We start from the raw sequence: 26983 nt of genomic DNA, 5'->3' as shown, positions 1-26983 counted from the left end.
AGCCCGGGCTCCCTGCTGATGCTGAAGGCCACCACAGCCCTGCTTCTGACCCTGAAGCCAATACCTCTGCCTTAGAGTCAGCTCTGCCCTGGGAAACTGCTGATGAAGCTGGAGCTGGAAGGAAAGAGGAAGCCCCTGAAGAAGCAAGTGCTCTCCCTGAAGAAAGAAAAGATGCCTCTCTGGAGGAAAAGCAGCAGGAACTCAAGGAGGGAGATGGTGTAGGAGGGCAAGAGGCAGAGCCCAGCTCTGAAGAAGAAAGAGGAGGACCCCCAGAGGAAAAGCAGCTTATTGAGGGAGATAGTTCAGAAAGGGAAGGGGGTGGATCTAGTGGGGAGGCTGTGACTGAGGGAGGCTCAGAATCTTCTAGTACAGGAGAGGCTGGAGGCCCAGATGCAGAGGGAGGGGAGGCCGCTGAAGAGATAGGCGATGCCTCAGGAGAAGAGGGAATAGCAGCAGCAGAACCTGAATCCTCTCCCATCTCAGAGCATGATGGTGGCCAGGATCCTATGGGAGAAAATGGAGACCGAGAGTCTAGAGAGGCCCCAGGAAACAAGGAGACAGAAGTGATATGGGAAAATGAGTTACCCAAGGTTGAGGCTGATGCAGAAGGGCCTAAGCAAGAGCAAGAGCTGGAGGCTGGGACAGAAGAAGAGCCTGAGGTCCAGGGAGAATCCCAGGAAACCTTGGAGGAAGATCAGAACCTAGAGAGCTCAGCCCCAGCCGAGGCCAGTGGCAGGGCAGAAGACACTGACAGCTCTGGCGCAGGGAAGGAGGCTGAGGTGCTCTCTCCTGAAGGCCAAACTTCACTAGTAACCAACCAGGAGCTGGAGGAGGTATCCTCTGAAGAACAAGGAGAAGAGGAAGAGGAAGGATCACAGTCTGAAGAAGATGCTGGGGAAGTGAGCTCAGAAGAAGAAGGGGAGGATTCTGAAGAAGCTATGGCCTCCCAGGAAGAGCCAGGAGCCCTGAGTCACGAGGATGAAGAAGCCAAATTGAGTTCAGAGGAGGCAGCCTCAGCTCCTGAAGACTCAGAAGTCCCAGGTTCCCCAGGCAGGTGGCAGGGTGAGGGGATTCTGACAGTTATGCCTCAGGGGAGGAATCCTAGTGTCCCTAGGTTGAAATAGGGCCCTAATCCTTCCAAGGTGTGACATTTGCTATTGGCCCTGTATGTAGGAAGGAGTGGAGAGAGTGAGGAAGGGAAGTGAGGTCCCCTGAGCTGAGAGTCTTCACTGGCACATGACTCTGGAGGCTAACATGAGGTTCCCGGTAGTCTCAACTAGGAATTTTTGCCCCTGGGATGAGCATTACAAACTGCTCCTAAAGCAAGAGGAAAGAAAGGCACCCTCAGGTTTGGAGGGGAGCAAGGGGGTTTGAACAGTACTCTGTGCAGGGAGGTAGAGTTCCTGCTGAAACTCAAGGCCACTACTGAGCTAGCTGACACACGCCTTCCCCTAGGACACAGACCACCCAGTAGCTCTGGAGGCAAACTGTCATAGTGGATAGAGAACTGGCCTGGGAATTAGGGAGATCTGAGTTCGAGTGTCGCCTCTGCCACCGATGGGTAGATGAGCTTGGGCCAGCCACTTAACGTCTTAGTGCCCCAGGCGGCCCACTAGGACCGTAAGTTACAAAGAAAGTGCCTGCGTGCCTTGGTGGAGGGAATTTCCTATGTCAATGAAATCACAGTTCAGGCCTCATTCTGTTTCTCTACTATGTTCTTGATAACTAGGTTCTAAGGTCAGCTTTGTTTTTTTTTTTTTTTAAACTTGGCATCAAAGGACCCATTGTATTACTGGGGGTGGGGTAGGGGTGGAATTGCAGTTTTTACAGCCAACAGAGAAACTTTTTGTTGTCATAGTTGGTTTTTTAATGAATGGATTACAAGAGATTTTGAAGGCACTAACACCCCCTCTACCACCACCCCAAACAAAAACCAAAACCAAACCAACCAATCCCTAGCTCTCAAAGTATTATGTTAGGTCTTAAGAAATCTTAGGTATCATTTATTCCAAATCCTTTGTTTTAGAGGGGAGAAAACTGAGATCTTCAAGAGGGGAAGTAACATGTCCATTGTTACAGAGTAAGGAAGACTCTGAAATTGAGGGGGAGCTGAGGTCGAGTCACAGAACTCGAATCTCATAAGATTCATAGTATTAGAGTTGGAAGAGACTTGAGAGACAACCTTTTCCAATCCCCTCCATTTTACAGAGGAAAAACCAGAAGCTAATCTGTATCAGAGCAGGTGTCCTGACTCCTCCTAGTTCTGGGTTCTTTCAGCCAGGTTATTGACGTTTGGCTTCCCTAAGCAGAATGAGTGGACCAGCGCATCTGGAGCAGAGGACCTTGGTCTCATTACTTAGGATGAGAAGCTGGAAGTGGGGAGCCCATGTTCCTTCTGGGAATATTCTGGCCCCAATTTTACCAATCCCATAGGCTCTCATAGGAAGAAAAATTTGAGGAGTCAGACTGGGGATGTGTGCGGGAAGGGCACAAATCTTAGAGCGAAGGAAAAGGTTTCTGGGATTAGGAGGGCAGCTGCATCCACAAGGAGGTACAGCCCCCCAGCTAGGGCTGAGTATCCCTCTCCTGCCTTGACTTGCTTATAGCTCCTTTTGTCAGGAAAGTTTGAGAAGCCTGGGAGGGCAAAACTTTGAGGGGGAAACAAGGGTCCCTGGGATAGGAGAGGCAAAGGTATGCTCAGGAAAGGAATGTCCTAGCAGCAGGCAGTGAGGTGCAGACGAAGCAAAAGAACAGCTCCTTAGGAACTTCCTTATCTGGTCTGACCACTGCTGGTTCCTGTGCTACCTCCCTCTGCCTGTGAGACAGTTCTGTCCCTCTTAGTACAGAGCGGATTGGTTCACTGAATCAGGACTAGCGTTCCCTCCTCACCCCTTGGCCCATGGCCCCCTGTATCCTCTTCCAAAGGCTCTTCTTCTGCAGACACCTTTCTGTGGTTTGCTCTTCCCGGCTGCTTATCCGAACTTCCCGGGCCTTCTTCCTAGGGCAGTACAAGCACTTTGAATTTCCTGCCCTGAGGCAAAGAATTTTAAGGAAAGAAAATGGATCCAGATAGGAAGTGGCTGCAGGAATGGGGATTGTTTAGCTTGAGAAAGAGAAGGCTGGAGGCCCGGGGGTGGGGGGTGGGGATCTGGGAGGAGCAGGCAGTTAATAACAGGCAAAAAGTATGTGGAGCAATGTGGTGTAGATGGTGATTAGCAGCTGTTCTTTAATTGTATTGAGGACAGAGAAAAGGAAGCAGGTTTTAGTTTGTAGTTGGATAGATTTAGGAGAGACTTTAGGTGACGCCTCCTTGTCTGGAGGACAGCCAGCTGTGTAGTTCTGCCCCAAGGTGGACTGACCGATGAGACAGCTCTGGTTATGGTTATTATCCTGACCCATAAGCCATAGTGGTCTTGGCTCCTCTGATTCCAAGTGCCCGGGATGGTGTAGACCTCCATTCCCAGACCTTCCCTGGGACATTACCAGATCACAGATGTCTCAGAGGTCACCTGGTCCGATTCCTTCATTTTATGGGTGTGTGGGATGGATTTTACGAATCCAAAAATTAAAACAGAGGCATCTCAAGGTGAAAGTAGAAAGGAAAATTTATTACGATCCTGCAGGAAAGGGCAACCCGGACATCGAAAGGACTGGGGGTCCTCTCAGTGTCAGAGCGCACTGGACACAGAAAATTGGGGTGTTTATATAGGTCCCCAACCGCAATTCCCCCTCCCAACCTCCTTCCTCTCAGCTTGCAGACGTAAGCTTTGAGGGTACAATCTGGACGCGATAAATCTACCCAGGGACAATGGCAAGGAACAAACAGTATGGTTATTTTTGACAAGCAGGTGACGGACATAACCTTCCCACCATTCTTATCCCATTCTCCAATCAATCTGAAGTGATAAATCTATCTTAATAACAATGACAATGACGATTGAACAAATAGTTTGGTTATCTGTGACAGGCAGAAGCCAGTTGTTGGTTACCTCATCTTCACATCTGTGGCAAACTAGCCTTTCCCATCACCCATACATCTGTGACGGATATCCCCAGCACCCTTACACCTTGTCTCCCATCATTCATACCTAACTGGTCTTGCACGTCTACATTGCACCTGGCTTTCCGGCTTTTCATTCATTTTTCTGCTGAGCTGAGGGTCCCTTATCCTGGGGTCAGTACACAGGGGGTGAGCATCCTGTGTCCTATCCTTGCTTTCAGAGGATTTTATGGTTGCTGACTTATTCACCTCAACCCTTCTTTCTTTCAGGCCTCTCGCCATTAGGTAAATACACAGGATGCGAGCATCCTGTGTCCTGTTCTTAACCTCGGGGGCCTTACGGTCACTAGCTAAGCTTGTGGAGGGGAAAACATCTAAGTGGAGAAATGGCTTTACAGAAAGGAAAATATCTAAGTAGAGAAATGGGACTCACTATCCTACTTATTTCTATTTATCTGATTTGTTCCCTTTTATGAGAGGTCTTCACTCGTCCCACACATGGGTCAAGGAAATCAAGGCTTACTCACCTAAAAAGTATCAGAGTCAAATTTGAACCCAGGGCTTTCTGAGTCAAGATTCCATCCACTATAACCATCCACTATCCAGCTATAACCAGGAATGGGTGGGATGACCAGACTTTCTCCCAGAGGAGAGGAGGATAGCCCTTTGAGTTCTTCAGAAGCACAGAAACAACGAGCTTAGTACTTCCTTAGGAAAAATGATTAGTTTTCCTCCTCCTGGCTAAGCTAGTTCCTCAATGGCCTGACGCAGCTTTGCTCCTGTCCCCGTCCTCCCCACACCAGGAGGCCTACTAAACATCAGCCTCAAGGGGTACCACCGTCCCTGCAATTTCTGCCCCACCTCAAGCAGCATTTCAAGCGACTTGCCTCAGGCACATCTTGTCCCAGTCATCAACATTGCTAGTTGTGGTTCTGCTCTCCAGGTGGCCCTCTTAGCTGGTGGTGGTCTCTTAGGGGTTACTTACTCTAGGATCTACATAAAGCTGAAGCAACTTTGTACATTTGCCCAGGAAAGTGGTGTGAGAAGTCACCTGGCTCGCTTAACCAGGAGCCCAGACTGATTTCTCTCTCTTCCCACCTCTGTTCGGATATACACACGCAGCCAAATCTGCTGTATTGGGGATGGGGAACTTAAATAAGCCAGCCAGCCACCCCTCAAGACCCTTTGGGCACAAGATTTCAAAATGGAGAAAGGAGTAAATGAGAAAGTTTCCTTTGGCTTAACTTCCTCAAAGTTCCATTCCCTTCCCAGTCTCCCTGGGGGTGGATGCACAGATCACAGAATTTCTCCTTTCACTTGGCTCCATTCTAGGAGACTGCTTTCTGACTTACAAGCCTACAACTAGCTATTCTCACAAACTCATCCTTGAGAGTGTGTTCATGGATATTCGTAGATAGATGGGTGGGGAGGGAGTAGAACAGCCCTCATTCCTAATAACGCATTTGCATTTTAACCAGGACCATCTGGAGAAAATGTCTGATCATATGAGTGATTTTAATGATGGGCATTGGATGACATCACAGGAGGGTGAAAAGGAGATATTTTGGGCAGAAGGGCATCAAATGCCATACCGAGGAAGCAGAGCCGTAGGGCTGGGCCCCTAACCAGGATGTTCTGAATTCAGCTCCAACTAGCTGGCTAGTCGTTGTTAAAATTTCAGTGGAGGCATTTACACCTTAGATACTGGCAGACCCTACAAATCCAGGCTTGATTCGTTGTTTTGTTTATTGTCTATGCTCAAGGAAGTCTTAATAATACAAATTAAACTTAAAGGTGTGTGTTTACTTGTTTTCTTCCTCTTCTGTATCCCAACCCTGTTTTTAAATATTTACTAGTTTATGTCTTATTGCTGTATAAGCATTGTTTGAGCTCAGCAGGAGGGCAGTAGAAGGCTCATGGCATAAAGTTGTCCCCAGATTGGAGGCCTGGTGACTGCATGCTAACAATAATAATGACCGTTACTTGTCTAGCTCTTCAAGGTTTGCAAAGTGCTTTACATCCGCCATCTTGTTTAAGCCTTGCCACACCCAAGGCCTCTAGGCTTCCTTTTTACCCAATGTGGTCACCCTGTAGATTTAGAGCTGCAAGGACCCTCGGAGGCTGTTGCCTAAACTCCTCATTTACAAAGGAGGAAACTGAGGCTCCAAGAGTTTGAACGTCTTGCCCAGGGTCACACAGCTAGTAAGATAAAGCGTATTAGTTTCATTTTGTCTGCTCCGTCTTTTTGTGTTAGTACCTCTTTGCCTACTCTGTGCATTCCACCTACTGTGCTTAGTTATATATAAAGCATCTAGGTGGTGGCCGTGGCTAGAGCCATGGACCTAGAGTAAGGAAGGCCTGAATTCTAACTGGGCATCAGATATTTAACCGGCTCGAGGAACGCAGGCAAATCCTTTCACCTCTGGCTGCTTTAGTTTCCTTATCTGTAAAAGGGAGGGAATGATAGTAGCTATTTCCCAGGGTTGTTGTGAGGGTGAAATGAAATAATATTTGCACACCTTAAATACTAGCTATTGCCATCATCATCGTCATAATTATTGCTGGTAGTGCTGGTAGTAGTAGTTGTAGTCATCATCGTCGTTGTCGTAGGAGCAGCAGCTGCTCCGCTCTGTGTCTAGCTCCCTCCGCTTACTCTGCCCAGCTGTGTTAGCTCTTCTCTGCCCACAGTATCCAACCAGCCTCACAGAGTTGTCCTGAGTACAGCATTCTGTAAACCTTACAGTGGCTTATAAACATAAGGTCTTATTGTTATTTATTTCTCCTCTGCCTGCTGCATCCAGCTGTATCGGTTCCCTTACTGTCTCCTGTGCTTGGTTAGATTTGTTCCTCTATGCAAGGTTTAATTGGCTTCCTAATAACCTGGTTGGGATACAGCCCTTGCTTCTTTTTAGATTTGCTGTATATCCCCTGCCCTCTCAAACCCAGGGCCTCTGTGGCACTAAGAGTGTGATAACCCTAGGTTAAATATTGGATTCGTCTCTGCTCTTCAGCCTTAATTCATTCCTACCTTTACTAACCCAGTCATAAAGTCCGAAGGTCAAATTCTCTCAACTCAAACATAATTGAGGTGATAGAGCGGGGATTCCTGCTTCAGGTAAGGCTCATAGAGGACTCTTTGGTGATTTGGATGCTGGGATTCTAGACTAAGACTCATAGGCTAGAGATCTAATGAGCTCCTGGAGTGTCATCAACTCAGTGCCCAGTGATGGACAGAATACGAGAGGTATGAGACAGGACAAATGCCCAGGAGCAAAGGTGTCAAAGTCACAGCTGTAGCTAGCTGCACACACCTGAAAAACTCCCTAGTGTGGTCTGAACCAGATTAAAATGTAATTGTAACATAGATGTTGATTTATGGTTTCCTAAGTCAATATGGGGCTTGTAGAGATCCATTTCTATTTCTATTTGAGTTTGATACTGATCCCTGTAGGACCTTTAAGTGTAGTTTAAGGTATCTTATTTATGTGGGGGATAGCAAGTCCCTGAGATTAGCCCAGACAAGGTATGGGAAGTTGATGGTCATCTTTGTCCAGCCCACAATGCTGACCTCTGTTAGAATGGTGAGAATGAAGGGACCAAAGGTGTCCAGAGAGAGGAGCTGAGGCCATAAAAGGAAGAAGAGAGTGGGGGAGAAGCTCCCAGAATCTTGGGTCTAGTTCCTGGGGGAGGATTGGTCTCATGCCTGAGATACTAATGCCCTGCTATGCTTTTCTTCCCAGAAGAGGCAGAGGATGTAAGTGAAGCACCTATAAGGGACCGTTCTCATATAGAGGAAACCCTGATGCTGAAGGAGTACAAGCCATCTGATGACTTTTCAGGTAAGGAGGGAAGGTTGAGATGAGCTTCAAGGATAGGAAAGAGCAACCAGTAATGACTACTGGGAAGTACACGTAGCAAGGTTACATACGAGCAAGTGTGGTCTAGGGCCGTGTCTATAAATTTTGAGGGAATTCACAATAAATAGGAAGAATACTTGGGATTGTGGAGCCAGGTTGTCTTCATCAGTCTGGATCCTGAAAGATGAAGGTATACTTTAGACAGGCAGGTAGGAGAAGGGGGGCGTTTGAGGCAAAGGGAACAGCATAAGCAAAGGTGTGTAGTTGGGAATACACATAGCACATTTTGGGGAGACTTGTAACAATCTCTTTGGTGGCATTGGAGTCATCCTCATACAGGTGGCCTCTGTGATTTGCCCTGACAACTGTTATTCAACCAGTGAATCAAGAACTGGGCTTGGAATGTCCAGTGAGTGACCTAGCCCTAGAGTGCTTTTGATGTCCAACAAGCTGTCAGGACCAGACAGTGGGGAGAAAATGCCTGCTGGGTATAGTGTATGCCCTCATGGGACTTGCAGTCCAGTAAAGGGCTAAGACCGAAATAGAAATAACCATAATATATACTATTACATGTCGAGTTCATTAGAAAAGTGCTATGTGATGTCAGAAGGAGAAGCTCTTCACTGACCAGAAAGCTGGGTGACCTATTCTAGTGACTTAAATGCTGCAGCTGAGTTTAATTTGGTCTGCTAAGAAGACAGGAAAAACCTCACAAAGAAAGGATTTCAGCAATGTTCTCCAGGAGCTGATTTCTTGAATTTTTTATTATGTTAAATAATTCCTCTACTGAAATCTGTCTGTGAAATCTCACTGTGGTGTAAGAGACTGAAAGGAATAAGATGAGGTTCCCATTTACTATAGGAGCTTCTTTGGGGGGGGCAGAAGCCCGTAAGTTAAACTGCTCCATTCCTCAGAAGGCCTGGGCTGAAGGGTGCCCATCCCACAAAGGGGTGCCAGGTAGGTAGGAACTTCAGTAAGGCTGGGCCTTTCCAATGGAGCCTTTAATCCAGAAGTCAGGAATTGGAACACACTGCTGAGAGAATCTTTAAAAAGAGATCTGGGAAGCTTGAGAAGGTTTGGCCTAGAGGCAGAGGGACGGAGTAAATGACTTTCTAGCTTGAAAAATTATATGATTCTTTGGGTGGCAGTGTGGTTGCTAGATGGGAATTTACATCCGTGGGATGAGGAATACAGTTAAAATAACCAAAGAGCTCCCCCTACCCTCCCTCTACGCAAATGATGAGGTGTTAATAAGAGGGGCTCCCTGGAAAACCATGGCTGTTGGCAAGATAGTTAGAATGTGGCCACCTAGAGGTTTGGTGTGTTGACTCTACATTGGTATATTAAAGTAGATTGGAGCCTATCTGGCTTGATCCTTTTTCCTTCTCTTCCTTGGCCCCTAGGGGTGTTGCAGCGATTGAGAAAGATCTACCACTCTTCCATCAAACCTCTGGAACAATCCTACAAGTACAATGAACTGAGGCAGCATGAGATTACGGGTAAGCCTGATTATATGAAAGGTCCTGGGACAAGGGCCCTTGAAGACCTAGGACTCATGGGGTAATCAGGAAGCCTTAGCCTGATCTCCTAACCTGGAATCCTTTGGCATCGGGGACAAGCACCAGAATCCTGCTTAGAGAGCTGGGCCCAGGGGAGCTCCTTTCGGAGTCCCACCACAGATGAAAACCCAGAGATAAAAGGCCAGAAGTTCTACTTCATTAATCACTGAAGTTGCCGACCCCTAAACTAAAGAAAGGCCAGTTTCCTTCTTACTCTATATGTCATGGGCCGATTTCATGAGATGGCTATAGGTGCAGAAATTCCCTTTTCTTTTTTCCTACTCCTTAATCCCTTCATCCTTCTGTGGGGCAGGTTGATCAGCTTCCACTGGACATAACTCCTGATTGGGTTCTGATTCTAAGTGTCTGTATCAATAGCAACATTGGCTAGAGGCTAGGGAAGCAGAGATCAGGGACCGCTCGACTGGGCGAGGATTCACTTTTTGGACTTTACTTTCCCCTTTCCGGTCTCCGGCATTCCCCTGGCATGCTTCTCCTGCCAACGACATTCTCTTGTTGTCTCCTACTTTGATGTCGCTGTGGCTCTCATGCCCTCTGGTGTGAAAAAGCTGAAACAGCAATATCCGGTGCCCAGACTTCTTTCTCCAATGAATAGCTCCAATCATAGTCCGTCTCACAAAGCCCAGGAGTCCGCAGTTCACCTTCCCTCAGTTTCACTGGGCTGTGTCTAAAAACAGAAGGGCTTTTCTATGTGAGCTACCCTGGGGTGAGAGGCAGTTACAGAACGTCTCCTCCGAAAGCAGATTCTTGAAGAGTCCCAATGGGTCAGTCAACCCCTACTTCTCCATCACTTACTATGTGCTTAGCGATATATAAGAAGAAACAGGAAGCACAGATCGAAAGTTCAGCTTTGGCACTGTTGTTGTTCAGTCATTTTCAGTCATGCCCAACTCTTTGTGACCCCACTTGGGGTTTTCTTGGCAAAGATACTGGAGTAGTTTGCCATTTTCTTCTCCAGCCCACATGAGGAAACTGGGGCAAACAGGGTTAAGTGACTTGCCCAGGGTCACAAAGCTAGTAAGTGTCTAAAGCCAGATTTGAATTCAAGAAGATGAGTCTTCCTGTCTCCAGGCCTGGCACTCCATCCGCTGTGCCACCTTAGCTTTGGTACATAGATTTTAGCTAATTTCTCATTATATATACAACTCTATCAACAATGTTTTTGAGCACCTGCTATCTGCAGGGATACTATTCATTGTAGGAGATGGAAGGAGGTGATATGGGATTCCCATTAACTCATGTTAAACTGTCCCACTACCCAGAAGCCCTGGACTTAATGGTCCCCATCCTATAAAAGGGTGCTGGGAGGGCAGGAGCTCTGGACAGTCTGGGCCCCTTCAGTGCAGCCCTTAACCAGAAGTCAGGGCTGAGCCTTGCTACTGAGGGGCCTTTTAAAAACAAGTCTGGAAGGCTTTAGAGAAGTTTTTCTGTCTCCCAAAGCCATATAGCAAACACTCGAATCCTGAACTCTGTGTTACTTATTCTTACTCAGGGCAGCAGAATTATAGGAGCATGACATCACAGGATCCTAGATCTAGAGCTGAAAGGGACCTCAGTGACCTTCTAGTTCCACCCACTGATTTGACAGATGGAGAAACTGAGGCTTAGGGAAGTTATGACCACACAGGTAGTAAGTAGCAGAGGTACAGTTTGAACCCAGGTTCTCCGACTCTTTGAAGCCAGTGCTCTTTTGTAGGATTTCAGGAAAAGAAGAGATCGGTAAGGATTAAAGTAGAAAGTCACGAACTTTATGGTCTGCAGATAAGAAGTCCAATCATAGGGTTCTGAGTTAAATGGGAATCTTGGAGATCATCTAGTCTAACTCCCTTCATTTTATAGAGGGGAAAACCGAGGCTAGGCTGAGGCGGGACTTTCTGTGAGGAGGACTTCCCTGACTCCTAAATTTACACAGGAGCTCCCACTCTCCAGGTAGCCAGTCTTCATCAATGTATTGAAGTCTTTCTCTCCTTCATTCCTTTAATGGAGCAGCTATTCTTCATAAGAAAACTGGACTGAGGACCTGCCATGTTGGATCAGCCCCATGGTCCATCCCATTGAGTTTTCTGTTTCTGACAGGGGCACTAAATGATATTCACGAGGGATTATTGTGTTCTTCCTTGATAATAGTCTTGAAGGTTAATTAAGGAGATCCTAGTTCATATTTCTAAAGTATCTCCCATTTTGCAAAGTTCTTCCTTCATGACAACCCTGTGAGGCAGAGTATTGTCACCATCCCCATTAACAGATAAAGAAACTGAGAATCTAGGTATTACATACTTTGCTTAAGGTCACATTCCTGGCAAGGTGAAGAGTTGGGACTCACATCTTCTCGAATCTTCAAATCTTGGGATCAGATCTTCTGACTCCTCCAGTGGCTGTTTCTATCACACCATGTTGTCTCACTAGAATTCCTTAATAAAGGGCTATGGACTACTTAAATTAAATGTGTCTGTGATCTTACCATCACGGGTGCTTTTTCCAAGGGTACAGTTTATAACACACTCATGACTTCTCATTTTCTGTGATTCTTTTCCATGTGTTGGAGGTCTTCCTCTCTTCTTCTTCCTCTTCTTCTTCTCCTCCCCCTCCCCCTCCTTCTCCCCCTCCTCCTCCCCCTCCCCCTCCTGTTCCCCCTCCCCCTCCTCCTCTCCCTCCTCCTCTTCCTCCTTCTCCCACTCCTCTTCCTCCTCCTCCCACTCTTCCTCTTCCTTCTTGTTCTTCTTGTTCTTGTTCTCCTCCTCCTCCTTCTTCTTCTCCTTCCCCTCCTCCTCCTTCTCCTCCTCCTCCTTCTCCTCCTCCTCCTCCTTCTTCTTCTCCTCCCCCTCCTCCTCCTCCTTCCCCTCCTCCTCCCCCCACTCCTCCTCTTCCTCCTTCTCCCACTCCTCCTCTTCCTCCTCCTCCCACTCTTCCTCTTCCTTCTTGTTCTTCTTGTTCTTGTTCTCCTCCTCCTCCTTCTTCTTCTCCTTCCCCTCCTCCTCCTTCTCCTCCTCCTCCTTCTCCTCCTCCTCCTTCTCCTCCTCCTCCTCCTCCTCCTCCTTCTTCTTCTCCTCCCCCTCCCCCTCCTCCTCCCCCTCCTCCTCTTCCTCCTTCCCCTCCTCCTCCCCTCCTCCTCTTCCTCCTTCTCCCACTCCTCCTCTTCCTCCTCCTCCCACTCTTCCTCTTCCTTCTTGTTCTTCTTGTTCTTGTTTTTCTCCTCCTCCTTCTCCTCCTCCTCCTTCTTCTTCTCCTTCCCCTCCTCCTTTTCCTCCTCTTCCTCCTTCCCCTCCTCCCCCTCCTCCTCCTCCTCCTCCCCCCCTCCTCCCCCTTCCCCTCCTCCTCCCTCTTCTCCTCTTCCTCCTCCTCCCACTCTTCCTCTTCCTTCTTGTTCTTGTTCTCCTCCTCCTCCTTCTCCCCCTCCCCCTCCTCCTCCCCCTCCTCCTCCCCCTCTTCCTCCCCCTCCCCCTCCTCCTCCCCCTCCCCTTCCTCTTCTCATTCTTGTGGGTACCATTGAAGCACTCAGGCTGTCTATTATCCCTCATTCGTGCTATATAACTTATTTATCTCCTTTTCCTTCCTGAATAATGCCCCTAGGTTATCACTGGAAATCTGCTGCAGCCTATTTACACATATCCTCCATCTTTCCATCACTTTTGGGTTTACAGTTTTTATTCTTTGGAGATTGTGATCCTCCAAGATTTCTCAGGAGAACAGAGAGGTGTTGGGCAGTATACCCATCTTAGGGTTTTGGGTGTTTTTGTTAGAGATGAGTTTGAGATCACTGAAAGCACTACGCAATTTCTCAAATTCATTGCTCTTTCTCCTTTTCAATTCTAGACTTAGGTTTATTTACAACATATATTCTAGGCATATGTATAGTGCAAGTTTTAGATATGCTCTCCTTCCTTTTGTGTCTCCTTAACAAGGTGTGAACTCTCCTTGTCTTGATCCTAGGTATTCCGTGGGCCAAACCAAGTATACCCAGAGATTATCTGTACTGGAGACGACAGATTTTTTTAAAACATTGAGAAATTTTTTCTTTTAAAAATGTTCTTTTTTATCTTTATGAATCTGATAAACATTGAAAGTACACATTTTCATATACAAGGAAGAACCAGAAAAGAACAAATTGACAAATCTCCGTACATACAGTTAAGGTTTTTAAAAAGCACCTATGCAATTTAGCAGCCTCATTATAACACTGTCCCCTTATGAACTCCCTTCTGCTTCTTCAGTGTATTTCCGAACATTTCACTGATGCTTTCTTTTTTTTTTTTCTGGCGTCAGTATCACTATCCTCATCGCCCCCTACGAGTCTTCCCTTGTAACACGTGAGTGTAATCAAGTAAAGCCAATCCCTTCATTGTCCGCCTGAAGATGTACATTTCATCCTGTACCTCTAGTCAGTTACCTCTCTGCCCAAAGGTGGGAAGCATGATTCATCAGTCTTTTGGAGTCGAGTTGGGTCCTTGCGTTGATCATTGACGTAAAGTCTTTCAAAGTTGTTTTCCTTTACAATATTTTAATGGTATAAACTGTTCTAGTTCTGTTCTCTTCACCCTGAACCAGTTTATATAACTCTTCCCAGGTTTCCCTGAAACTGTTTCTTTGGTTATTTCTTACATTTCAATAAGATTCCATTATATTTACATATATCACAATTTATTCAGCCATTCCCCAATTGACGGGCACCTACGTTGTTTCTGGTCTTTGCTACAACAAAAAGTAATACTATAAATATTTTACATTTATGAATCATTTGAAGAATCATTTTATAAGCTATATCAAGGAGGTGGAGATACTAAAAGGAGGGGAAACAGTTACTGATGAAATTACTGCTGAAAAAAGGTTAAGAAAGCACCAACAACCTCCAACCCACGGACCTCCTTTCTCATTTCATGAAGTCTTTATGAGATTATTCCATACATATATGGGAGGCATACTTGATGAAAATATGAGAGGAACAGTCAATCTTTCACAGAGGATTCTACCGTTAACATGTCGCTGTCTAGAGAAAAGCCCATTTATCTTTTTCCTTTTGTAATATGATTCGACAAACACTAGGGGAGCTGTGGGTATCAACCAACTTTATTCCTCTGGGTAAGGATTTCAAAGAGCTGGTTCCTCATTATCCCTTAGTTCTGCTCCTGTATGGGTGGTGCCTTTATTGGCATTTTCTGTCCACGTCTAGTATAGTGAATTTGTGGCTCCACCAATCCAGACACTTGGCTGTATTTACCCCCTTTATTTAGCCAGTTCCCATTTATCACTTCCATTGTATGTGCCTCATTAATTCATCTCACCTAAAATCCTTAATTTAAAAAAAAAAGTTTTATTAATGGCTTTTCTTCTTATGTGGCAGTTGTTTCCAGATGCACTCCCTCACCAAATTGAACCTTTCTTTGCAACAAAGCTAAACAGTTAAGCAAAAATGATTGACAGTGATCCAACTGATGGTGTGTGCAACATCCTGTCCTAGCAATACAAGCCTCTCTGCCAGAGGAGACAGCTCTGTTTTATGATCTGTTCTCCAGGAAGATCATTGATTTATAGGGCAGTTAATGGGATTAGATAAAAGGTTATAAAAGTAAAAGCATTACTTGCATATAAGTTAGACTGTACATTCCATTTGGTCCCCTGACCCAGCCTATCCCAAAAGCAGAAACTCTTCAGGAGCTGAAGCCCTTGTCTCTTGTCTCTCTGCCCAGGGATGAGAGCTATCTTGGCAGTTTAGTTCTTAATTAACCCCCCTTGGGGGCCAGGTAAAGGTCATTTACTCACAAATAGGGCTACACTGATCCGTTGAGGAACGAGTGGGGCCTCTGGTGCTCCCCATCCCAAAGGCTGCAAACGCCAGGTCAAGGAGTAACTTTTTCAGGATCCTCAGGCCTTAGACTCTTTGACTTGATATTCTCTCTGTGTCTTTGTCTTTTCACTGTCAAAAGTAGTGGGCCATTGGGTTTCTCCACAGGGGCCTGAAATCAGAGACCCTTCTAAGACAAACAATGTAAGTAGGTCCAGGAGAGGGAGGGTGGTAGTTGCTGTGTGCTCTATCACTATCTTCCCCCGCCTTCATTTCTTTGAAAAAGCCTGTGCTCTGGGGATGTGCCTTCATGTTTTGCAAATCTATCACCTGGGGTGCAATAAGACTCCCTAACCCCACTACACTTTTGCTTCTTTAAACCTAGAATTTTGTAATTCAATTAGCACGTCTAGGTGGACCGTTTGTTACAAAACGATTCTATGAAAAAAAGTGCTGCTTCTTTAATGGAAAACATGGTTATTTGTTCACTTTAATATTTAATTTCTGTTCCTTGTAGATGGGGAGATCACTTCCAAACCAATGGTACTTTTTCTGGGACCGTGGAGTGTTGGCAAATCTACCATGATAAATTATCTCCTTGGGCTCGAAGACACTCGTTACCAGCTTTACACAGGTAACTGAGGTCCTGTCTTATGATGTGTTTGTTAGTGCTTTGAAAATTTTTTTTTTAATTAAAAATTTCTTAAGTACCTACTATACAACAGACTGTGTTAAGCATGGAGGATTACTGGCATGTGTTTAGCATGGTTGAGGCAGAAAAGTTGACTCTGCAAAGGCTATTTGTTATCAGTATAATCAGCTTGGTTCCTGGAGCCCCAAAGGAGGCTGGGTCTATTTGTTGGCCAAGCCAGACATGGCAGCCTTGTAGAGATTCTTAGAAAAGACCAGGAAGAAGGAATTCATCTGACCCTTTACCAGTGCTGTTAATTAAGCCATGACAAAAAAACCATTGACAACATTACCATTTTGAATGGCATTCCAATACATAGATATCTGACTTAATGGATGAGTTGTGCAGAAGTGATGTCATTTACCCAGAGAGACTTCTGGGAGGCATGCAGTCTGGTCAAGCTATGAATGAGTGATGAGTGAAAGACGGTTTTCCCGATCTGGCACTTCCTATATGAAAATACATAGTAGGTTATGCCATTGGGTTGTGAAATGCCACAGTAGTTGTTCAGAGATTCATAAATGTGGTGACCTGATGAACTGGTATACTTCAACTCCTTTTTTTGATATATGAAATAGCTCATTATGTAAGCTAAAGTGGCAACGTTGCCATGGGACATGTTATGCCCAAAAAAACCCCACCTCACTTTTAGACGCTTAACAGGTTAATCACCTGAACAGATTCCACCCATAATCACATTGCCATTAAGAGCTGTAAATTGTGAACACAAGCAGCCACAATAAAAAAGACTTAAATTTGGGGGAATCGAGTCCAGCCCTACCAGTGGTTTACTTCCTGACATTTTCTGCATTTTGGCTTCCTGAGCTGGATTCCTTGACCCTGACCTCTGCTCTGGCAATCTGTCTCCTGAACTCTGCACTCAGATCTTTGGGTCTTGGTGCTCTCAAACTCTCTTTCCACCAGCTCCTCCCCCCACTCCCCTCCCCAGGACCACTCTGGCCCAGCTTTGTGATTTATGCCAACTCTTCTCCCAATTCAGACCCGAACGCTTTGACTGTAGTCAGGAGTTACCTTTTCCTTAAGGAGGTCAGCCAGGAAGCTATTTTTAATAGATAAAGTGAGAGGTCAGAGGTCCAGGACCAGAGTGGTGACAAGCAGAATGTGGAAAACAAGGACAGATATGAGAGACAGACATTGTGGCAGTAGAAATTACAGGCTAGTGATACATCAAGCACAGGAATACTTTGGAATGCCTCCTGTAGTCACCTCCATGCACATACAGAGTCCATAGTGCCTGCTATCACTTCTCTTTTTGTGGCACAGGTGCTGAGCCCACCACTTCTGAGTTCACAGTCCTCATGCATGGCCCTAAGCTGAAAACCATTGAGGGTATCGTCATGGCTGCTGACAGTGCTCGTTCCTTCTCACCCCTTGAAAAGTTTGGGCAGAACTTCCTGGAGAAGCTGATTGGCATTGAAGTCCCTCACAAGCTTTTGGAGAGGGTCACTTTTGTGGACACACCGGGTATCATTGAAAACCGCAAGCAGCAAGAGCGAGGTGATTTGAGGGGAGGGTGCGTGGGGAGAGGGAGAGTGGAATACTACATCAAAACATTGCAGATGTCTAGGAGGAAGGGATCTTGGGGGGAGGGTCATCTAGTCCAACACCTTGATTTTACAGATGGGGAAACAGACACAGAGAGGTCTACAGACTTGCCCAAGGTTAGACAAAGATGGAGTCTTCCTGACTCCAAGACCACTATGTCACACTGTCTCTCTGCGTCTTCTGGTGAATGTCCTGGCAACTGCTGGGCTGGAAGATGACGTATGCCTCACCATCAGCCCAGACTACAGAGGGAGTGACCCTGCTCCTGCACTCTAGGGCTACATTGGTTCTAAGGCCACCTATGCTAGGCCTTGGGGGTGCTTATCTGATATAAAGGGAGCCCTAGAGATCCAGCGGTTAAGTTAGCTTTGACCTGGTGCAGTAACTGAGATGCCAGGTGTCTAAGGGTCTTGGATGGAAGCAGACCATAGTTCCCTATCTAAGTGCATTTACAGGATCATAGATTTAGAGCCGGAAGGGACCTCAGATATGATCCGGCATAGCCTTTTCTTTCTATAGATGAGGCAGCTGAGGCCAAGAGAGGTCAAGTGACTTGTCCATGGTCACATAGCTAGAAAATGTTAGAAGCAGGATTCGAACGTAGGTCTTCCTAACTCCAAGGCCAACACTCTATCTACTACTATTCATGTGGCCTTTGTCCAACCAGGGACTTACTTAAGATGATTACTTAAGATGAGACACTCTACTCCTTTCTTAACCCTTCCTTCTCCCCAGTGGGTTAGCCTTGGTACAAATGCTTGTGTGCACTCCTAGAACTGAACCGACCTCTAGAGTGGAGTTAGAGATCAGAAAGTTGGGCAAACCCTATGCTGATGGCATGGAAGTTCACGGTAGTGCCACCACAACCAGGGATCACAGGCAGATGTAAAATGAGTTCCTGAATCTGGTACTTGTGGGAACAAGTGATTAGGTGATGCGCTTCACACTGCCGAGTGTAACTCACAATGCTGACATTGTACAGGTGAGAGGACAAAGCCATCTCCTTTTAGGTCTTCTTTTCCAGGTCTCCAGCTCCCACCTCCCACATCAAAATCATAGCCCATGTTCTCTCCACCCTACTGCATGTTCAGAGGCCAGAAAGATCTTTGCTTAAAAATAATATTCGCCTCCCAATAAATCCATTTAATTTAATCACTTAGAGCCTAGAGGGACAGCTTAACTGAAGCTTGGACGCCCTTAACTCAGGATGAACACTCTGTTGGAGACGTAGGTATTTAGTCAAAATTGTAAGAGGTTCTTCTGGGCCTCACCCACCAGAGGACAAAAGTTGATGGTATGAAAGAGGGAGCTAGAGACATACCTTTGGGTTGCCGCAAAACTGTTTAGAAACCTAAAGAATGCTAAGTGCTCTCATTTCTACAGCTCAGTATAACAGGGAGATTCAAAGTGCTGAGGAGAATGCTAGCTTAATCTCACTTTTTGCTTCTTCCCTCCAAAGGTTACCCATTCAATGATGTGTGCCAGTGGTTCATTGACAGAGCTGATCTCATCTTTGTCGTCTTTGACCCAACCAAACTAGATGTGGGTCTGGAGCTGGAGATGCTCTTTCGCCAACTAAAAGGCCGTGAATCCCAGATAAGAATAATCCTCAACAAAGCTGACAATCTGGCCACCCAGATGCTCATGCGGGTTTATGGTGCCCTCTTTTGGAGCTTGGCCCCTCTCATTAACGTTACAGAACCCCCAAGAGTTTATGTCAGCTCCTTTTGGCCCCAAGACTACAAGCCTGACACCCACCGGGACCTATTCCTCAAAGAAGAAATCTCTCTTTTGGAAGATCTGAACCAGGTGATTGAGAACAGGATGGAGAATAAGATTGCCTTTATCCGCCAGCACGCCATCCGGGTACGCATTCACGCTCTCTTAGTTGACCGCTATTTGCAGACCTACAAGGACAAAATGACCTTCTTTAGTGATGGAGAGTTGGTCTTCAAGGACATTGTGGAGGATCCAGATAAGTTCTACATCTTCAAGACCATTCTGGCAAAAACAAATGTCAGCAAGTTTGACCTCCCCAATCGTGAGGCCTATAAGGACTTCTTTGGCATCAACCCTATCTCCAGTTTCAAACTTCTCTCTCAGCAGTGCTCCTACATGGGAGGATGCTTTCTGGACAAGATTGAAAGGGCCATCACCCATGAGCTTCCCAGTCTTTTGGGAAGCATTGGGTTGGGAAAGAATCCAGGTGCTCTCAACTGCGACAAAACAGGGTGTGGTGAAACGCCAAAGAACCGCTATAGGAAACCTTAATGCTGTGGAGTTTAACTGGTTCTCGTGTTTCTATTGGTGAATGAGCTTGTGTCTTATGTGTATGAGAAGCCCCGGTTTATTAACCCTTTGAGCCAAACTGGCAAGAGCTATTGTACGATGGAGGGCTTGGAGTTAATGGAGGCCAATTGTGGGGGAATGTGCAAGGGCCTAGTAAAGAGAATGGAAACTGTGAATTATAGACCTTTTTATATTTGCTATTTCAATTAGGAGGCCCCATTTTCCCTATAAGCAAAAGCAGAAAAATGTAAAGTAGGGTATAGTTGCTTTCCCTTGGCACTGACTTGGAGGGTCAGAGGACATTTTGCATACACTGAAAAAAAAAGTTGGGATTAAAATATAATAGAAGAATTAAGATTCCTTTCCCTGAAAAACTGGGGAGAGTGAGGATAGGGGCTAGAGAAGGGGATCCAGGACCAGAAACCTTTCCCCCAAGCCAACTCCAGGACTTGGCTTGTAGGTCAAATACTGGTTTTATTTGCTCTATCCTGGCCTTTTCATCATCAGTCTTAAAATTCAGAAGGAATATCATCCTTTTTCTGGTATCGAGAAGTATAGATATCCAGTGACCAACTTTTGGGTTGGCTGTGAACAGGAAGAGGACATTCAGGGTCTGACCCTTTAAGGAGTTTGAATACAAGGATTGATTCCATGTTCAAAACTAACTCCAGAACCTGTTATATTCTTCCTTTGGGCCCTTCATTCACAGAGTTTTTGGGTACCTCATGAGGGAATAGGAATTCCCCAGGATAGTGGAGGATTAGATCATCCCTTCTTCAGGGACAAATTCCTTCTCAGTATGGTCCACTGCCCAGGCCCACTGTGAAACCTAGTCTTTCTATCATGCTAAAGGAGAGAACAGGCATTCAGTGTATGCGAGTAGTTTGCTTCATGCCATTCTTGGGCTACCAGTCAAGTAAGGGCATGAGCAGAGCTCAGAGGGTTAATAGGTTTGCAGTGTGTCCTTGTCTATTGCATGTTTTGGAAGAGACAGCTAACTGAGGCCCATAGGCCTCCAAGAGGATGGCAGGGGTCATGTTCCTTCTCCATTAAGGACTTTTCTTTGGAATTATCTCTTGTAAGATTTGGAGGAGACAAACTCCATGCTCTATCTGTGGGGCTGTTGGGGGAAGAGTGATGTCTTCTGTGTGGTAGTTTCTCTGTCTTTCTTTTGTCCTGCCCTCCACACCTCCTGATGTACCAACATCCCGAATTAGGAATGATTTCCTTTGACTTAGAAAGCACTCAGAGTCAGAACCAATACCAGCTCTTCATTCGTCTCAATAGCAGCTTCTTGCTGATGTCCAGTTACAGCCAGCATATGACAGTGCACGTGGGAAAGCCATGGGCTATGGATAGAAATGTGTGTATAAATCTCTGCGTGCATGTGTGTGTGATAATGGACATAATCACGTAGTAGAGGTTGTATAGACAGGCATTTTTTTTTGTTGAGGAAATACTGCCTGGTTGATTGGCCCCAAGGACATCAAGGGGCTGAGGTAGAGAGGAAGGCCAGCTCTCAGAGCAGAAGAAAGAAGCCTTTAGGTAAGATAATATTTAGGGTGGTAAGAGATGCATGGAAATGATGGGGACCTGTCATGTGGACCATCCTGCAAAAACAATGGGCCAGCCCTGATACTGGGGCAGATAGTGGGGTTTTCCCTGCCTCCAAGCCAGAGTTCACCTATACCAGAGGGAAGAGGAGGGGAAAAAAGCTATGCTGGGCCAGAAAGGGAAGGCAGAGAAGGTGAGACAATGGAAGCAATGTAGCATAGTAGCTCTGGAGCCAGCTAAACTGGGTTCAAATCCTGCTTTAGATGCTGACCACCTGTGTGACCTTGAGCAAGTAAGTGACTTAACTTCCCTGGGTCTCAGCTTCTGTAGCTGGAAATTTAGGATGTTGGAGCGGATGGCCTCTGAGGTCCCTTTTAGCTCCAGATCTATGATCTGAGAGAACAGACAAGTGGTCTAGTTGGGAGAACAGCCACTGTGGGAGTGGCCCATTCTCAAAGGGGTATCTCAGTACTGGCTATTGCTTTTGGCTTTTCCAGGGCTGGGGTGTGGGTATGGGCATAGTGATGTAGAAAGGAGGTTGAAACTATTCCAAAGAAAATAACCCATTTCTGAAGTCCCTAGGAACTTGGTTCCACACAATTCCCCAGAAGCCATCTGGTCAACCTACCTGGAGGCAATAGTCTTAGGGTTGGAATTGAGGGCAGGAGCTAAGAGACAGTGGGAGAAGGGCAGGGAAAATGCCTGGTAGAGGGCAGACCAGAAAGGAGGTCCGTGCTCAGCCCCAAATGGATACAGCCAGCCAAAAAAAGCAGACAGGCCAACATCTAGGGCCATCCGGAGGGCCTGCTGTGGAAAGACAAATGGTGACTCAGAACAAAGAGGAAGTTTGGAGTTAGCCCGAGATTTTCTTCTCATACTTCTTTATTCTTGCCTCCTCCTTCCTCGATGAGCCCTTTTCTTTTCTAGCTTATGTTCACAGGTAACTTCCCAGCGTAACAGTTTTACTCACTATGGAAGCTGAGGCATAAAAAAGGCCGCTAGGCCTTGTCATCGATGTGAATGTCACTGTTGTTCCCTTTTTTTTGGTAGAATGGGGCTAATCATAAATTCCTGCACTATTTATACTTCAAAGGGCTACGTGTCAATGTATTTTTACATCTTTCTCCCTGCCCTACCTCCTGCCTTTTATTTTTCCTTTATTCCACTCTCTTCCTGTTCTTCTCCTTCATTCTCTGTTTGTATTCTATCCCTCTGCTATCAGGCCATTTAATCAGTCACTACATATTTATGGAGCACTTATTGGGTGCCTGGTATTCTGCTAGGCCCTAGGGGGTGGGAGGAGGCTGGGCTTTAAACCAAGTTTTAACCCTTCTTTGGGTGTTGGGGTGTAGAGAAATCCCTAAGTACCTCCTGATACCCAGCTTCCATCTAAACCTTGCCCCTTTGCAATGCCCCTTCAATTCGATTCCGTATAACACACATTTATTAAGCAGCTGCTATTCACAAGGCACCTCTTCCTCCCTATGGCATGGGTTGTTAGTAGGACACAGAGTCATACCATTCTTAGATCATCTACAAAATCTATCTATTTTATTTGATTTTTGTCTAAAGACCAGCCGGTTGACACGCTACTAGAGGAACTGAAACAAACGGAAGAATAAGAGGAAGGCCTCCAGCTCACTGCATGAATCCTCTGAGGGGGATTTATAGAAAGGCAGTGATGGGAGTCGTACAGGATGAGAAGGCATGGACAGGTTGTGATTTGCAACCACCATTCTCCATATAGATGAGTACGTGGGAGCCACGGCTGGTTGCTGCTCTGCCGATTACCTTCAGTAGAACACTTTAGCTGGCTGCTTAACGCCTCGTGTCTTCTGATGACAGTCCAGGAGGGCTATTAATTTCCTTTTGAAAAAGGTGGTCTGGTTTGTCTATTCCCGGTTGCTTGGGCAGAAGCTCAGTGAATAGGCCCGGCTCTTAGCAGAGCTTTGAATTCAGCAGTTTGTATTTAACTTCCCTGCCCTCTCCTCCCCCGCCCCCACTCCACCTTCTTCCCTCTTGGTTCCGCCTTATCTGTATGACAATTTTCCTGGCCTGGTTTTTTCCTAGCTAATTCTCAGTAGAGTGTTAGCTGATATTTTTTAGGCGTTCCACTTCCTTGGGACATTTGCGCTCTAGCAGCTTGAAAAAGCCTTCCAGACCAAAAGGAATTAATTTTTAATGGTGGAATTTTAGGCACTGTGACAGGTTGGGGAAGAGACTTCTGGGAAGAGTGCCTGCCCCAAATACCTCAAATCATACCCACTAGGCAGTCAGCCCCTCTTCCTAGACTTAGGGTAAGCCCTTCTAGTGGTGACTGTGTGCAGCTGAGTTAGAAGTTCCTGCCTATGGCGGTAACACTCACAGATCTCATTTCCCATCACTGCCTCAGGAGGTAACCATCCAGAGCCATACTGCGAAGAGTCTGGCTTAACTAGTGTATTTGATTTTAAAGAATTAGCCGGTGACCCAGTCCTAAATTTTTTCATCAGTGGTGTTTGGGGAAGAATCCCGTTTTGCTCCATCCTGAGAGAGACACTCAGAAAGCTGTAGAGGAAAAAACGTTGGATTTGAGGTCAAAGGACCTGAGTTCAAATCCTGGCTCTGCAACTTGCTCTTCGTGTAAACTTGGGCAAGTCACTTGACCTCGAGGGGACTCAGTTTCTTCGTCTATAAAATGAGGGGGGTGGATTAGATAGTCTCTAAGATCCTTTTCAGCTTTAAATCCTCTGATCCGTGATGGACTGGGGTAAAGTCATAGCATTTTACAGATATCGTGTATGACAGCCACTTAAATAAAATTACTTATTTGGCAAGCCCACTTGTGTCGTGCGTCTGTCTTTCCGGAAAGCAGGACCAGCACGTAAAAAATGCATGGGACATGTGTGGCAATCTTCAGGGCTATTAGGAAGGTCTCTGCTTCTCTCCTCCTTCCCTCCTACCTCCCCTGACCAGATACCTTCCTTCTTGCTGCCTGAAGGAAGCTGAGAGTGTTTAAGTGATGTGCCTGAGGTCGCACCCCAATTTAGGGGAAGAGCTAGGATGAGGACCCAGGTTTCCTAGTTTCCAGGTAATAGCTCATTCGTTCACACAAACTACCTCTGGTTCAGCCTACGATATCATTCTGCTGGGTTGTGTCCGCGATCTTTTTTTAAAAGGCAAATCCTCTTTAGGAAGGGAATTTTAGACCCTTTCCTGAGAATGTGTTTTGATAGGAAAAGAGCAGCAGAACACTACTGCCGTGTGGCAGAGGGCCAGTGAAGTGGGGCTAGAACAGAACAAGGATGTCAGGAGCTACAGGTAACTTTCTCAGGCCTTCCCAGTTTTCCTTGGTGCTGCGGGTGAGAAGGCGGCCACGTCCAAACTGCTGTAGCTCAGGAAGGAAGGAAAATTGTACTTTTGTGGCTTTTTCTGGTTCTGGTAGGAGCCATACTCTGGGCCCAGGGGAGGGAAGCAAATAGCTCAGTAACATAATTGCAACTGCTACTCACCTAGTGATACAGAACTCACAAAATACTTGATATACCTTATGGCATCTGACCCTCAAGACATACTATGACATAGGTGCTAGAGGTATTAGGGTCCACATTTTACATTTGAAGAAACTAAGGCATAAAACAGTTAGCGATTTGCCCATGACCTAGCTAGTAAGTATCCAAGGCAGGAAATGAGCCAGGGGTCTCTTGACTCTAACATCTGCCCATGTCCACAATGCCACACTGCCTTTATTAATTGGCTATTTGCTCAGGGAATGGATCAGTTTGAATTTCCTGCTACCCTTTCCAGTTCTGATCTTCCCACACGCCTAGGAGTGGTTCTCCAACTATCTTGGCAGGGTTAATACCCCTGCTTTTGACAGTCCTCTCTACCCTCCTCTACCAAGTGACAAAGCCTTCCTGTACGAGGAGACAGAAGACTCGTTGGATGAGATGCTAGGGAGCCCTGGATTTGGAGTGTGAGGATCTGTGCTGATTTGAGCTCTTCCTTACCAGCTACAAGACCGATGGGCAAACTTACGCTCACTGGGCCTTGGTTTCTTCAGTCTGTTGGTCCTTCTCAACTCTAAAATCCTGTAAACAATGAAGTTGGTGTCAATTTTATTAAGTATTGTAAGTTGTGCCAGACTTTGCCATCTTGTGAATACCTACAGCCTCATGATCAGCATCAGCTCAGACTCATCCTCCTTAGATGAAGCTAGGGAACTTGGAGCACCCTTCAGCGTAATCGTCCTCTCTTTCAATAACAAATAAAGAAGCTGGAAAATACATTCTCCAAAGCAGAAAAAGCAAAATCTGATCGAATTCTGCTCTTAGCCAGAGAAGGTGCCTGGCAGGCACAGCTGCGGGGGCATCTGTAGGGGTGATACAGGTATATGCATGTGTGATGCTGTGTATGCATTATGAGTGAGAACATGTGTGCTAGTGGAGGTGTGCGTGTTTCTGTAGTAGTGAGCAACAGGTATATGTGAGGTATGTGTAGGGGGGCAAGGCAGTATGTAGCTGTCTTTGTGGTGATTGGGAGAATTGGTATATGCGTGGGATTAGGAGAAGGGAAAATATGCATGGGTATGTGATACCATTTTGGTAGGGGCAGGTCTGAGAGTAACCTTGTGCTCTAAGGCCTATGCCAAGGCCAGGGCCTTCATTCAGGAAATATTTGTCAATAGTTTGGGAATGAGGCTACTCCCGCCAAGGTAAAGGCCATAAAAAGCCTGATCTCCTGAGGATGTTTGTTCAGTTGTGCCCAATTCTCTGTGACCCTGTTTGGAGATTTCTTGGCAGAGATACTGGAGTGGTTTGCCATTTCCTTCCCCAGCTCATTTTCTAGATGAAGGACTGAGGCAAGCAGGGGTCAGTGACTTGTCCAGAGTCACACAGCTAGTAAGTATCTGAAGATGAGCCTTCCTGACTCCACACGTGGTCCTCTATCCACTACACCAGCTAGTTGAGGACGTTTTATTTAAACACAAATATGTCCCTCAGTAAATATTTATTTAAGGACATGCCCCTGAGGGATGGGGCTAGTAATGTATATTTTTAAAAACAGTTCCCCTCCCAGTTTTTTTTTTTTTTGGATTAAAGGGGCCATCCCTTGACTCACTTCTTAGAGAGGCCTATTCGCTGAATGGGCGTTAGCTCACTCAAAAGTGAGAGCCTGGAAAGACCTTAGCCCAAAAGGGCCAGGGTCTCCCATTGCATCCTGGGCCATCTCCAGTCATCTTGATGAATATCAGGCCACTGGACCCAGATGGCCCTGGAGGAGAAAGTGAGGCTGGTGACCTTGCACAGCCCTCCCTCACTCAAGTCAAAGTCAACTGCAAGTCATGTCATCATTTCCCTGACGTCATGGTCCTCTTTGAAAACGAAGGACAAATACAACAACTACAGTAATGCTTTTTAAAAAGATCTTTAGATAGCAATTAATAGGCCTAGACCAAACAAAATATGTAAAATATGGGAAAATGTTGAGAAGGTGGGGGTGCAGAGAAGTTTGGAGTGGAAACAGGTTTTTTCTAGAACTCCCTCCTGCTCCCAAATTTTGTAAAGATGGAAACCATTTGGAATTTTGCTTAGCATGATGAATAAAATATTTAAAATGCCGTCTCTACATTCTGTCTGGCTTTTACTCTTCACAAAAGATTTCTAAAATGTATTCCTTTGGAAGAAT

The 26983-nt window shown here is 46.0% G+C and overlaps 1 protein-coding gene across 1 annotated transcript; it reads left to right on the top strand.

Annotated features, from left to right (window-relative positions):
• Window positions 1-26923, top strand: SRL (sarcalumenin). The gene is given in 7 exon segments (XM_036738786.1): window positions 1-171; window positions 174-1050; window positions 7741-7839; window positions 9261-9356; window positions 15734-15850; window positions 17192-17425; window positions 18933-26923. Coding segments are annotated over 7 exon segments (2304 nt in total). The 5' UTR covers window positions 1-102; the 3' UTR covers window positions 19745-26923.
• Window positions 26924-26983: the final 60 nt, after the last annotated feature.

The sequence above is a fragment of the Trichosurus vulpecula genome, chromosome 9 (genome assembly GCF_011100635.1).
Source record: "Trichosurus vulpecula isolate mTriVul1 chromosome 9, mTriVul1.pri, whole genome shotgun sequence".
Lineage (NCBI taxonomy): Eukaryota > Metazoa > Chordata > Mammalia > Diprotodontia > Phalangeridae > Trichosurus > Trichosurus vulpecula.
The sequence above is the reverse complement of the archived record's forward strand: the minus strand, read 5'-3'. Positions and strand labels throughout refer to the sequence as shown.